Source organism: Mobula hypostoma, chromosome 17, assembly GCF_963921235.1.
Source record: "Mobula hypostoma chromosome 17, sMobHyp1.1, whole genome shotgun sequence".
Lineage (NCBI taxonomy): Eukaryota > Metazoa > Chordata > Chondrichthyes > Myliobatiformes > Myliobatidae > Mobula > Mobula hypostoma.
Window position 1 is genome coordinate 22,617,716 of NC_086113.1, and position 12,332 is coordinate 22,630,047.

At 41.7% G+C, this 12,332-nt stretch overlaps 1 protein-coding gene across 1 annotated transcript in view; it reads right to left on the bottom strand.

Moving 5' to 3' along the window:
- Window positions 1-305: 305 nt before the first annotated feature.
- Window positions 306-12,332, bottom strand: part of LOC134357700 (cadherin-20-like) — a 196,663-nt gene continuing 184,636 nt past the window's right edge. The window contains exons 11-12 of the mRNA XM_063069324.1: window positions 9,539-9,790; window positions 306-2,547 (exon numbers count right to left, since the gene is read on the bottom strand). Of these exons, the coding sequence (XP_062925394.1) occupies window positions 2,051-2,547; window positions 9,539-9,790 (749 nt within the window). The 3' untranslated portion in view covers window positions 306-2,050. The remainder of the gene's footprint in view (window positions 2,548-9,538; window positions 9,791-12,332) is intronic.

The window sequence follows — 12,332 nt, forward strand, 5'->3', positions numbered from 1 at the left end:
GTGTCTGCTTGGCAGAAGACAAGCTGTATTGTGGTCGACTGCAGATTCCTGCGGCATTCATGGGCAGGGTCTGGACTATTTTTATTGCGTAGCCATACTTTACTGATATCTTACATGTGGTTGTGATCTTGTATGTGCTATGTGTGCTTTGTGCTGTGGGTGACTGTTGGTACTGTGTTTTGCAACTTGACTCCAGAGGAACACTGTCTTGATTAGCTGTATTCACAGTTATTCATGCTTGGTTGAATGACAATCAAACTTGAACTGAATGTTTTGGGAGGGTGAGAATGGTGACTGAAAGGGAGGAGGGGGAGGTTACTGATTTCAATAAGACAAAAGCTGTAATTGTAGGATTTGAACGGAGGCAATTGCTGACTCTCATGGAGGATGATTGAAAGAATAATGATGACTTATTTACTTTTATTAAAACAACTGCTAACGTCCTGACAAGCAGCACATCAATATTCATTTTTTTTAAGAAATTAACAAATGTACAAAAAATTTCCATAAACAAGAAAATACAGTTTTTGTTGTTAAAGATGCACATTTTCACCATTTTGTCCTTGAAATCAGAGTACCTTTTTCAAGTCTCATCTGTCACAAGACAGATAAAACACAGTGAGTGGTAAGTTCTGTCTCTGTGCAGCAAGTACACAAAACCAAAGGCAGCAGCCCCTGTCTACCAAACATCTCTTGTCTCCAATGTGCACTGTAAATCCAGACTAAATCAATTTGTTTTCAAAACGTAACCGGGTCCAGTCATATTGAATGGATTAGTAGCCATTTTCAAAGGCATTGGCCACCATTGGACACATATCCTGTATTCAGGACAATGGAATCAATAATTCATTAAAGCATTGCTCATCTATTTACAGGTATCTGATTCCAGTATAGTTTTAACTGCATGCACAGTCAGGGAAATAATGGGTTAACATTTTTTCACACCGACTTAAATGTCATTATTTTTGCATCCTATTTTAAATACAATCTATTCTGTTACATTTTAAAATGTGTATCTGTTTGATCTGCACTTCCTTTCCGTATTAGACAATCAGCCAAGGTCTGAGTGTCTTGAATTCAGTGCATCTGTAAACTGCTGTTTAACAGATTATCTCTGAGGCTGAGGCTTGCGATTCTCCGCCTATGAATCCACTCCTCAGTTCCATTCTCTGGCTTGCTGCTGAGTAATGCGAATTCTGAGGGTTTGACTATGGATGCGAAGCAAATTTTAAGGAAGCGAAGGATCCAGAATTGCTTCCCTTGCAATTTCTGATTTGCCATCATCTATGGATGTTGGGTGAGTTGTGGGGGGAGGGGCTCTCTTGCTGAAGTTATGAACCTCCTTTGTGTATTCAGTTGGAGAGCCGGAATCGTGCTGGATTTTCAGCAGACGTAGGCATAGCCACTTCATCAGTTTATAGGATTCTTTCACAGATAAAGACGACGTCTTTTTTTTTGACGTGATTAAACCAGAAAGGCAGAGCTCTTCATAGCTCAACAATCCACCGGGTCACAGAATGACACTGCATGAACTTCCAAGTAAAATGTAAACCTGTTTACACTGTGACTGCGGCGGTGGCCTGATTAATAACCCACGTCCCTGCCTAGATATTTACAGTGAGTTTTGAAAATGAACAAGCAAGTCTCAAATATAGGTCAGTCTCGTTCTGATTTACTGAAGTGCGGGCTGGGATGGTGTGTGAGCTGCCGTTGCTCAGTGTTAGAATAGATTTCAGTGTTACAGAGGCAAGACATAATCACTTTTATCCTCAGAGGCTGAGATACCTTAATTTTTTTTTATTTTCTGTCCTTCTATACAGGCAGATAATGACTTTAATGATTCAAGCTTTTTTTCCCCTGTCCTGTCTGTCATGTGTTCTGCCTGTCTGAGCCGCCAGTCTGCAGATTCACTATTTCCTACATGGTTTGCTCAATCCCAGTTGAAACCCCAAAGATGCTTCATCTTGACGATGGGCTTTCTGACCAAAACAGGCAGAGATCCATGCCGGATAACAGAGGCTGCCATTAATCAAGAAGCACTCCCCACCAGCTACAATGAGTCTTCAGCACTCTCGGAGCCTCTGTACATGTCTGCCAGTTTCTTGAACCGAGGTCCCCACTCGGTGAGATAATCATAATTGAAGTCCAAGTCTGTTGTGGTCGACTCGAAGGAGCTCAGTGATTCTGCTATAGAGCCATTCCCCTCAAATGCATAAGTCTGCAAGGAATCAAAAGGGGGAGCACAGGGGTCCGTGTTGGCATCGTGCAACTTTGTCAGAATGTAGCTGTTGATGCTGTCGTCACCCGATCTGCACTGCGAGACATACCTGGACAGGCTTTCAATTTCTGGCAGCATGTCCCTCCTGGACTTTGTCAAGTGAGCTTCCCTGGGATTCCACAGGGCAGCAATATCAAAGGCCTCTGTGTCCTCTTCGCCACCGCCTTCATCGTCGTATCTTACAATATTTTCATGGACGTTTTCCTCCTCGTCAACAATAAGGGATTGTTTCTTGTGTTTTCTCATTGTTAAAATTAACAATATTAATACTGAAAGGGAAGCAGAAGAATTGGTACGTTAGCTGAGACTGCCCTTTGTATTATTTTAAAAAAGGACAATAATAAACATTAATACTGCCCTGGATCCAAAAAAGAACATAGGACGCTGAACTGACAGCACAAGGATAGGCCTTTCGGCCTACAATGCCTGCACTGACCATGTTGCTAATCTGGCTCTCATCTACCTGCATATGGCTTGTATCCCTTTGTTTCTTACCTGTTCACATACCTGTCTAAAAGCCTCTTAAAAGGTGCTAACATTTCTGGTTGCACCATCTTCCCTGGCAATGAATTCCAGGCACCTAGTGCACTCAGTGTAAATTATCTTTACTTTATTATGATTCATTGCGGATTAGTCCCCTCCAGTCCTCCAGCCATGCTGCACAGCAATCTCCCGATTTAATCCTTCCCTGATTTACAATGACCAATTAACCTATCAACCACTAGGTCTGTGGACTGTGGGAGGAAACCAGGGCACCCTGAAGAAACCCACATGGTCAGAGGGAGAAAGTACAAGGTCCTTACAGGATGTGATGGTAAATGAACCCGTGTCACCTGTATTTTAAAGCATTGTGCTAACTACTATGCTACCTTGCAGCCTCATAAAGATAGCACCTGAACAGGGAGATGAACCCTGGATCCTCAGATTAAATGTCTGATGCTCTTTTGATTGGCCTAGCTATCTAGAACTTTCTGACCTTGCACGTTTTCAAACTTCCCTCTTCTTATCTTAAACCCATGTCCTGTAGCTTCTCTCATTTCCACCTTGTGAAAAAGACTCTGACTATCCATCTGACACCCCAGAGAATACAACCCATGTTTGTTCAACCTCTCCTAATAGCTGATACAGTCCAACCCAGAAACATCCTGACAAGCCTCTTCTGCATCCTCTTCAAAGCCTCAACATCCTTGCTTTCAGGTGGTGACTAGAAATACACATTGAGTCATAGTCATAGAACGCTATAGTGCAGAAACAGGCCCTTCAACCCATCTAGTCTGTGTTGAACCATCAATCTACCTAGTCCCATCAAGCTGCACCTAAACCATAATCATCCAAAATCTCATCCTCTCATCCAAATTTCTCTTAGATGTTAAAATTGACTCCTCATCCACCACTTGCACTGGCAGCTCATTCCACACTCTCACCACCGCTTCACTGAAGAAGATTCCCCTCAAGTTCCCCTTGAGCATCATTTTTCACCCTTAACCCATGACCTCTAATTATAGTCTTACCCAACCTCAGTGAAAAAGCATGCTTGCTTTTGCTCTATCTGTACCCCTCATAATTTTGTATATCTCTACCAAATTTCCCTCAATCTTCTACGTTCCAGGGAATAAAGTCCTAATCTATTAAATCTTTCCCTAAAACTCATGACCTCAAGTTCTGGCAGCATCTTTGTAAATTTTCTCTGCATTCTTTCAATATTATTTACATCCTTCCTGTAGTTAGGTGACCAGAACAGCACACAATACTCCAAATAACACCTCAATAATGTCTCAAATAACTTTCCAATTCCTGTACTGATCTTCCAGAGAACCAATGTTGTCCCTTGCTATACTTTTCTCTTAATATATCTGTAGAAGCCCTTACGATTCTCCTTCATCTTGTTTGCTAGGACAACCCCATGTCTTCTTTCAGCCCTCCTGATTTCCTTCTTAAGTGTTCTCTTGCATTTCATATACTCCAGTACCTCATTTGTTCCTCCCTGCTGATATCTGCAATCTGCCTCCTTCTTTTTCTTAACCAGCACCTCAATATCTCTCAAAAACCAAGGTCCCATAAACTTGTTATGCTTGCTTGCCTTTTATTCTGACAGAAACGTACAAACTCTGTGCTCTCAACATTTCACTTTTGAAGGCCTCCTAGTACAGCTTGGTCAGAAAACACCTATCCCAATCCACGTGTGCAAGATCCTTTCAAAATTGGCCTTTCTCCAATTTAGGATCTCAACTCGAGGACCAGACCTATCCTTTTCTATATTTACCTTGAAGGTAGATGCATAGTGTCTCCCTACACAAATTTCAGTCACCTGTCCTGTCTCATTCCTCAATAGGAGAGCTAGTATCACACTCTCTCTAGTTGAGACTTCTATGTACTTGGAAACTTTCCTGATTGCATTTGACAAACTATTTCCTATCCAGCCCTTTTACAGTATGGAAGTCCCAGTCAATATGCAGAAAGTTAAGATCACCTGCTATCAAAACCTTATGTTTCATTAAGCAGTCTGCACTTTCTGTACAAATTTGCTTCTCTAAATCCTGCAAACTATTGGATGGTCTGTAACATACATAATCCCATTAACATGGCCATAACTTTCTTATTCTTCACCTCTACCCATAAAGCATCATTGTACGAGCTCTCCAATCTGTCCTGATTGAGCACTGCCATAACATTTTCCCTGACTAGTAATTCCATCCCTCCCCCTTCAATCCCTCCCACTCTATCACATCTAAAACAATGGAATCCCAGGATACTGAGCTACCACATCTGCCCCTCCTGCAAGGCTCACTAGTGGCTACAATGCCATATTTCCATGTGCTGATCCATGCCCTGGCCTCATTTGCCTTTCCTACAATACTCCTTGCATTGAACTATATGCAGCTTAGAACATCCGCCCAACCATGCACAACCTTTTGATTCTTGACTTTGTATGGCAGCTTAACAACATCTTTCTGCACAACCACTCCACTATCTGTTCTGTTGCTCTGATTCTCATTCCCTGCAACTCTAGTTTAACTCCCCTCCCCATCCTAGCAAGCCTTCCTTAGAGTCATAGTGAAGTACAGAACAGAAACAGGCCCTTCAGCCCATCTAGTCCATGCTGAATCCATTTAAACTGCCTGCTCCCACTGTCCTGCGCAAGGATCATAACTCTCCATAGCTCTCCCTGCCATCCATGTACCTATCCAAACTTCTCTTAAATGTTGAAATTGAGTTCGCATGTACCACCTGTGCTGGCAGCTCATTTCACACTCTCATGACCCTCTGAGTGAAGAAGTTTCCCCTCATGTTCCCCTTAAACTTTTCACCTTTCACCCTTAGCCCATGACTTCTGGTTGTCGTCCCACCCAACTTCAGTAGAAAAAGCCTGCTTGCATTAACCCTATCTATACCCCCATCTATTTCCTTCTAGGGAATCAATCCCCCTCTAGCTTAGATGCAAACTGTCTCTTCTGTACAGGTCCCACCTTCCCTGGAAGAGAGCCCAATGAAATGAAAACCTGAAGCCCACTCTCGTGTACAAACTCCTTTGAGCTAAACTGTACAATCTTCCTACTTCTGGCCTCACTAACACATGACATGGGTAGAGTCCTGAGAGCACAACCCTGGAGGTCCTTTAATTTAGCACCTAACTCCCTGAACTCACTTTGCAGGACCTTGTCACCTCTCCTAAACATGTCATTGGTACTGACGTGGACCATGACTTCTGGCTGCTCTCCCTCCCATTTAGAATGCCGTGGACTCAATCTGAGATGTCCCTGACCTAGGCACCCAGAGGCAACAAAGTTTCCGGGAATCTTGTTCTCATCCACAGAACCTCCTTCCTGTTTTCCTAACCAATGAATCCTCTATCACTGCAGTTCTTCTCTTCTCCTGCCTTCCCTTCTGAGCCACAGATCCAAACTCAGTGCCAGAGATTGCTCGCTATGGCTTCTCCCTGCTAGGTCAATCCCAACCCCTCTCCCCCTCCGCCAAACAATACCCAAAGCGGTATACTTAGTATTGAGGGAAACAGGCCCTGGAGTACTCTGCACTGGCTGCCTATTCCTTTTCCCTCTTCTGACAGTCACCCAGGTATCTGTCTCCTGCAACTGAGGAGTGATTACCTCCTTGTAGCTCCTATCTATCACCTTCTCATTCTCCCTTATGAGCCAAAGGTCACTGAGCTGCAGCTCCAGCTCCTTCACACAGTCTCTGAGGAGCTGCAGGTTGGTGCATTTTGTACTGATGTAGTTACCCAGGAGACCGGAGGTCTCCCAAAGTTCCTACATCTCACACAAGGAACTCTGAACCCATTCTCTGTGCACTAGCTATGTACTAAAAGAAAAAAAAACACCTACTGGAAATGTACTTAGAGCCTCTGTCTGTTCTCGCTCAGGCCTGTTGAACCAAAGCTGGACCACTCTAACACTGCCCACTCCAACAGTGATTGCTACAACGTGGTATTCCACATTGCAGGATGGTTAGCTCTGTTGGTCAGAATGTGGTACTAATAATGCAAAGGTGATGGGTTCGATCCACATTTTGCTTTACGGAGTAGACTCAATGGGCCAAATGTCTTAATTCTGCTCCTACTCTATGTCTTATGTGGCCTGACTGAAGTTTTATAAGGCTGCAACATGACAATGATGAAGGTAACAATGCCACATGCCTTCTTTACCAGTCTATCCACCTGTATGGCCATTTTCAGGGAACTATGAAGATCAATGTTCCCTCTAAGGTGTGCCCATTTGCGCGCACACAAATCTTTTGCTACTAGCACACAAAGGAATTTAAACTGCACACAGAAGGTTGTCACCCTCTACCTCGTTGCGATGTTAAGTGTAGTTCAAGGCTGTACACAGTCACATTTCTTCTTCCGGTTTCTGATGCAGACGGTATTGACAATGATTTGTCTGCAGATTTTATAACTGGCTTATTTATACTATTTTTATTGGAGAAATTATTCAGTGCACACATGTTGTTGTCACTGGCCAAAAATTGCACGCACTGCTCATTACAAATGAGAGGGAACATTGATGAAGATCTTGTATCCCTTGATCCCTCTGTAATTAGTGCTCCAAAAGGCCCAGTGTTTGCTGTATATTTTGCTCCTGCTTTTGATCCCCTAAATTCATCACTTTATACTCGACTGGATTAAACTCTGGATTAAAGAAAATATATTCACTTTATATGTTAGTGTAAAGTAGACAAACACTACCTAATACATATTCAGCTGATGTGTTGGATGGTGTTCCTCTGCATCATAATAAGTATGAATGTAACACTTCATTACAAGTGAAGTCAGTAGAAGTTAGGCAGAAATTCAATATCATTCATTTTTCACATCTGCTAAGGCTAATTAACTCATCAGAAGACCTATGAAAATAGAGACAGAATAGGCCAAATGGCCCCTTGGGTTTCTAGTGTCACTGGAAATATCTGCACTGAACTTCCAATCAGTTCTGTTTTCCCAATTTACCCCCATCTCTCTTGATTCTTCTGGTGTTTAAAATTTGATTGATTTCATCTTTGAATATACTGAAGTTCCCTCTAGGGTAGAGCATGCCGAAGGCTCATAACCAAAGACACATCTGCATATCTCTGTATTAGAGGCATAACTCTCTTATTCTGAAATTATGACCTCTGGTTACACACTCCCCAGCTGGATGAAGCAGATTCTGGATATTTAACAAGTCAAGCTCAATAAATTGTCAATGTTCTGATGAAATTATCTCTCATCCTTCTAAAACTACATTACATGGTCCAATCTTACTCAAGTTCTTCTCAAAGGATGAGTTTTTATTTGCAGGTCTGAATTTAGCAGATTTCTGTTTTAGCCGCTGGAAGGAAAGTATATCATTTCTGAAGGAACAAAGCTACAACTACAAGCAATAATTCAGAGAGCATTTCACCCAATTCTTCCCAGACTCCTTTATTCAGAGTTCTAAATCCAATTAGACTGGAAGGAAGAGCAAATGTGGAGGTGTCCTGATCCAGTAATTATATACTTCCCCTCTTTATAATGTGTTTCAAACTTTACTTAATGTAATACTGACAGTTAATCCCAGAATATCAGTACTGCAATGCTGTTTCTAATATTCTTGTGATATTAACTGGGTTCTGGATGCTGCTATTGGGCATCCTCTCCCTTGTGACCATTTGGAAGATCAGTCATGGATTATTTTGTGAGATACAGGTTTAAAGATTCCACTGAACTACTGTAATAATATGGCATCTTGTTTTATTTGCATTTATCCCTACAGGAGTTGCAAATGCAATAGTAAACATAGTGGTAAAAGCAGGTTGCCACAACCCTTCTCCTCCTGTATTGGTTAACACTTTTGTCTTTTGTATTCTCTGGCAAGGTCAAAACTTTTTTTTATTTCCTTGTTGCTTATGAAAAGGATGAGATCAGCTTCCTTCTTGAATAACAGTATATGGTGAAGGTACTCGTACGATCCTGACAGATTTGCCAGGATTTACAACAAGCAACAATAAAAGAATCTACTCATCAAATTTAGATCCACCATAAATTGTTATCTGTGAAAGAGGCCTTCCAGGCACCACTACCCTTCCTCTGTGGAGGAGGTTTCTAATTTCACTCTTGAAAGGCCAAGCTCTAATAAACAACATCTCATCTATCACTTCTACCAATCTCCCAAGCCCGAAGTTTCACAACAGTGAAAATAGATTCTTTAAGGAATTCTCCTTAATTTCATAAAACTTTTAGTAGATCACTATTAACCTACATTGTGCTATCAACTTGATGACAATAAATTGGGAGGCAGTTTTGAATTTTGCTCACTGTTACCTATGTATATGTTATTGAAATTTACACACATGTAAGGGAGAGTGGAGGTGTGGTGGGCGTGCTGGAGCCCGAGCTGGGTTGGGGGCTGGACTCTCCCATCAGTGCTGCCCTCCAGTGCTCACTCGGTGGAAGATACGCTGGATTGTGTTTGTCTGCGACTGCACTCGTGTGTGATGAGAAGTGCTGCGTGTTTGTTCTTGCAGAAATGTGGTTCCAGGACAACATCCCACACCCCATTAATCTACAGGCCATGGCAGTCAGGGATTTGGGCATTTTTATTTTTTGGGACTGCATGTTTCTTTGCTATCGTAATTACATATGCTATATGTACTTTGTACTATGTATGACTGTTGGTACTGTGTTTTGCATCTTGGCCATGTTTCATTTGACTGAGTTCATGTGTATGGTTGAATGACATATAAAATTGAACTTGAACATGGATCCAGGTATAAAAGCGACATGCTTACCCAACAAGATGAAGATACACCCAAGAATTGCAATAAGTGCTCCTCTGCTGAGGCTGATGGGAAGGCTGTAGGCCTCGACATTACAGGACCTAACGTTTCCATCTATATCACAGCCACAGATTCGAATTGTCAGGGTGCTGGTGCCACTCTGCATTGGAAGTCCATCGTCCGCAATGAGAATTGGCAGGTAGTAGGTGCCCTGTTCCTGGTGGTTGAACCCTCCTCTTCTGGTCAGGATCCAGGCAGTGTTATCTGAAAGAGGAAAGAAAATGGTATGGAATATCTAATATAGATAATGAATGTTTTACAAAGCACTGCAAGTAACTACATTTTAGCAGCACATATTGAGGTCACTTAACTCGTTAGGTTTATCATGGTATTCAGAGTTGACAAAGATCTGACATCTCCACACCAGAACTAGAAACCATTAATATGTTATCAAAAGTGAATTAACTTAGAGAGCAGTTGGAATGTGAACCTCAAGATCAGCCAATTGTTGAGGCAGGCAAGATGGATATATTTAGGGAACTACAGGATGAATAATTGAAGAAGACAATTTGTTCCTTTGACAGGAATACATGAAGAGAGGTGGAAGTAAGGGAGTATGAACTCACTTGGTCAGAACGGCTTATGTTTGTAGCCTACACAGCTTCCGCTCACCTCTTCACCTAACTCCGTCAATATATAGATTTGTTTTCAGTTAACAATGGTTTAGTTCATTTTTGAAATGCTTGCCTGCTTTAAAATGGGTTTTTGTGTTCAGTATGATGTCCTTTCCTCACTTTCAGCATTCAATAGTCACAAGTCTCTTACATCAAAGTTTAAAGTTCAAAGAAAATGGATTATCAGAGTACATAATATGTTACCATATACTAAGTTGAGATTCATTTTCTTCCAGGCATTTGCAAGAAAAATAATGAAGTACAATAAAATTAATGAAAAAAACATTCCTATACAAGACTAACAAACCTAAGACTTGTGTAAATAAGAAACATAATCCTGAGAACATGAGTGGAGAAGGGTCCTTGAAGGTGAGTCTGTAGGCCATAGAATCAGTTCAGAGTTGTGGTGAGTGAAGTTGTCCATGATGATTCATGAGTCTGATTGTTGTAGGGTCAGCGAAAGACTGGAATAATACTGACACAGCTCAGTCCCTGTCAGATGAGTATCTCCCCTTGACCCACTAATGCAATATTTTAGGATATCAGGCAGGACTCATCCCTCAAAGGAATTATCTACTGAGGATCAGTCCTTCTGTAAACCTATACATACCTGTGACTGGATGAGTCAATTTAAATTGCTGTTGTTGCTGGTGGCAATGACAGGAGAACACTCAAAGCATTGGCCTGGCCTGGTTTAAACTCCAAATGAGAGTTAAGGCTTCCTTTCTCATTGCTTTCCTGTACTCTACTCAGCATTTCATATCATATCTTACATGCTGAATGCAGATCTTGCATCTGCAAAATTAGAACTGATGGAAATAAGGATTGTTTTATGCTTTTCAATGAGCCTTGCCTATATTATGTTTGTTTTGGATGATACATTACAAAGTTTGCCTTCATTGTTTACAGTAATGCTGCGAATTAGTTTTGACAATAAACTGCAAGGTATAACAATTTCAATATTGCACTGACATATTGGGGTTGTGTTACTGGGGAGAGTCAACCTTGATTAACCAAACTTTAATTGGAAGAGCTAACGTTTTCCTTACCTAATCACAAACTCTAACTGGTTTGACTTTCATTGGCAACCAGGTAGTGAATAAAAGAGTTAAACTGTTTTATTGAATAAAACAATTTGAATTTCAATATGAATTTTATTTTATTAATCGTTATTCTTTCACTGTTATTCATATTACAGCAGGACAACTGCAAATTGATCAGAGTGCTTGTCTTACTGAGTGCTTTAGCAGACCGTTTGTTGCAGTGGATTCCAGATTGGCTGTTAGATGGTAGCAGTGAGTTAAAAGCCAGCCTACAGTCACCCTGAACTTTTTTTTTATATATACCTCAAGATACTGCACAGCAACAGGTGCTTCCGGCCCAAAGAGACAGTGGCGGGAAATGAACCCTAATCACTGGTGTGGCAACAGCGTTATGCTGTTATGCTACTAGGCCACTCCAAAGTATCAGGGACATCTACTGGGAGCTGTGTTTAGTGTGATATGGTTGAAGTATCTCAACCCAAATGCAGAGATGGTTTAATGAAGCTATCTAAGCATATATATAGAGGTGTACACATTGGCTGGGTTCTTCTGTTTTGGACATTAGGTGAATCAAGAGTTATGACACAAAGGTAAAAGATCAGCTATGGTGTTATTGAATTGCGGAGTGGGCACGAACAGCTCAAGGCCCACTCCTACTTTCATTTCTTGTGTCCTTTGCAAACCCGGTTCATCATAGTCATGAAAATCCAAGAAGTCACCAAGCTGTGACCTCCGTTGAGTCGTAGCTCAACTTTAGTTGTTCTTTTAATTTTTTTTGGGGGGGGGTTCATAATGATAGCTCTGGGGACAAAGGGTGGAGTTACCGACCAAGTTAGGATCTAGGGACAGGGTTGGGGCTAACTAGGGGTCAGGCTGGAGTCTCCATTTTCAAAGACCAGCAATGTGGATATAGAACATTTCCTGCTCAGGTGTTGGCTGTCAAACTAGCAGAGAGTGGATGAGGGCCCCACCTCCAGTTGTTGGGTTTCAGAGACAAAGATCTGTGCGAGCAGAAGGAATAAGCTCCACTGACCCCCGAGGGTATGCAAGTCATTGAGACCAGAGTTCGAGGCCTAATGTTCGGGGTCC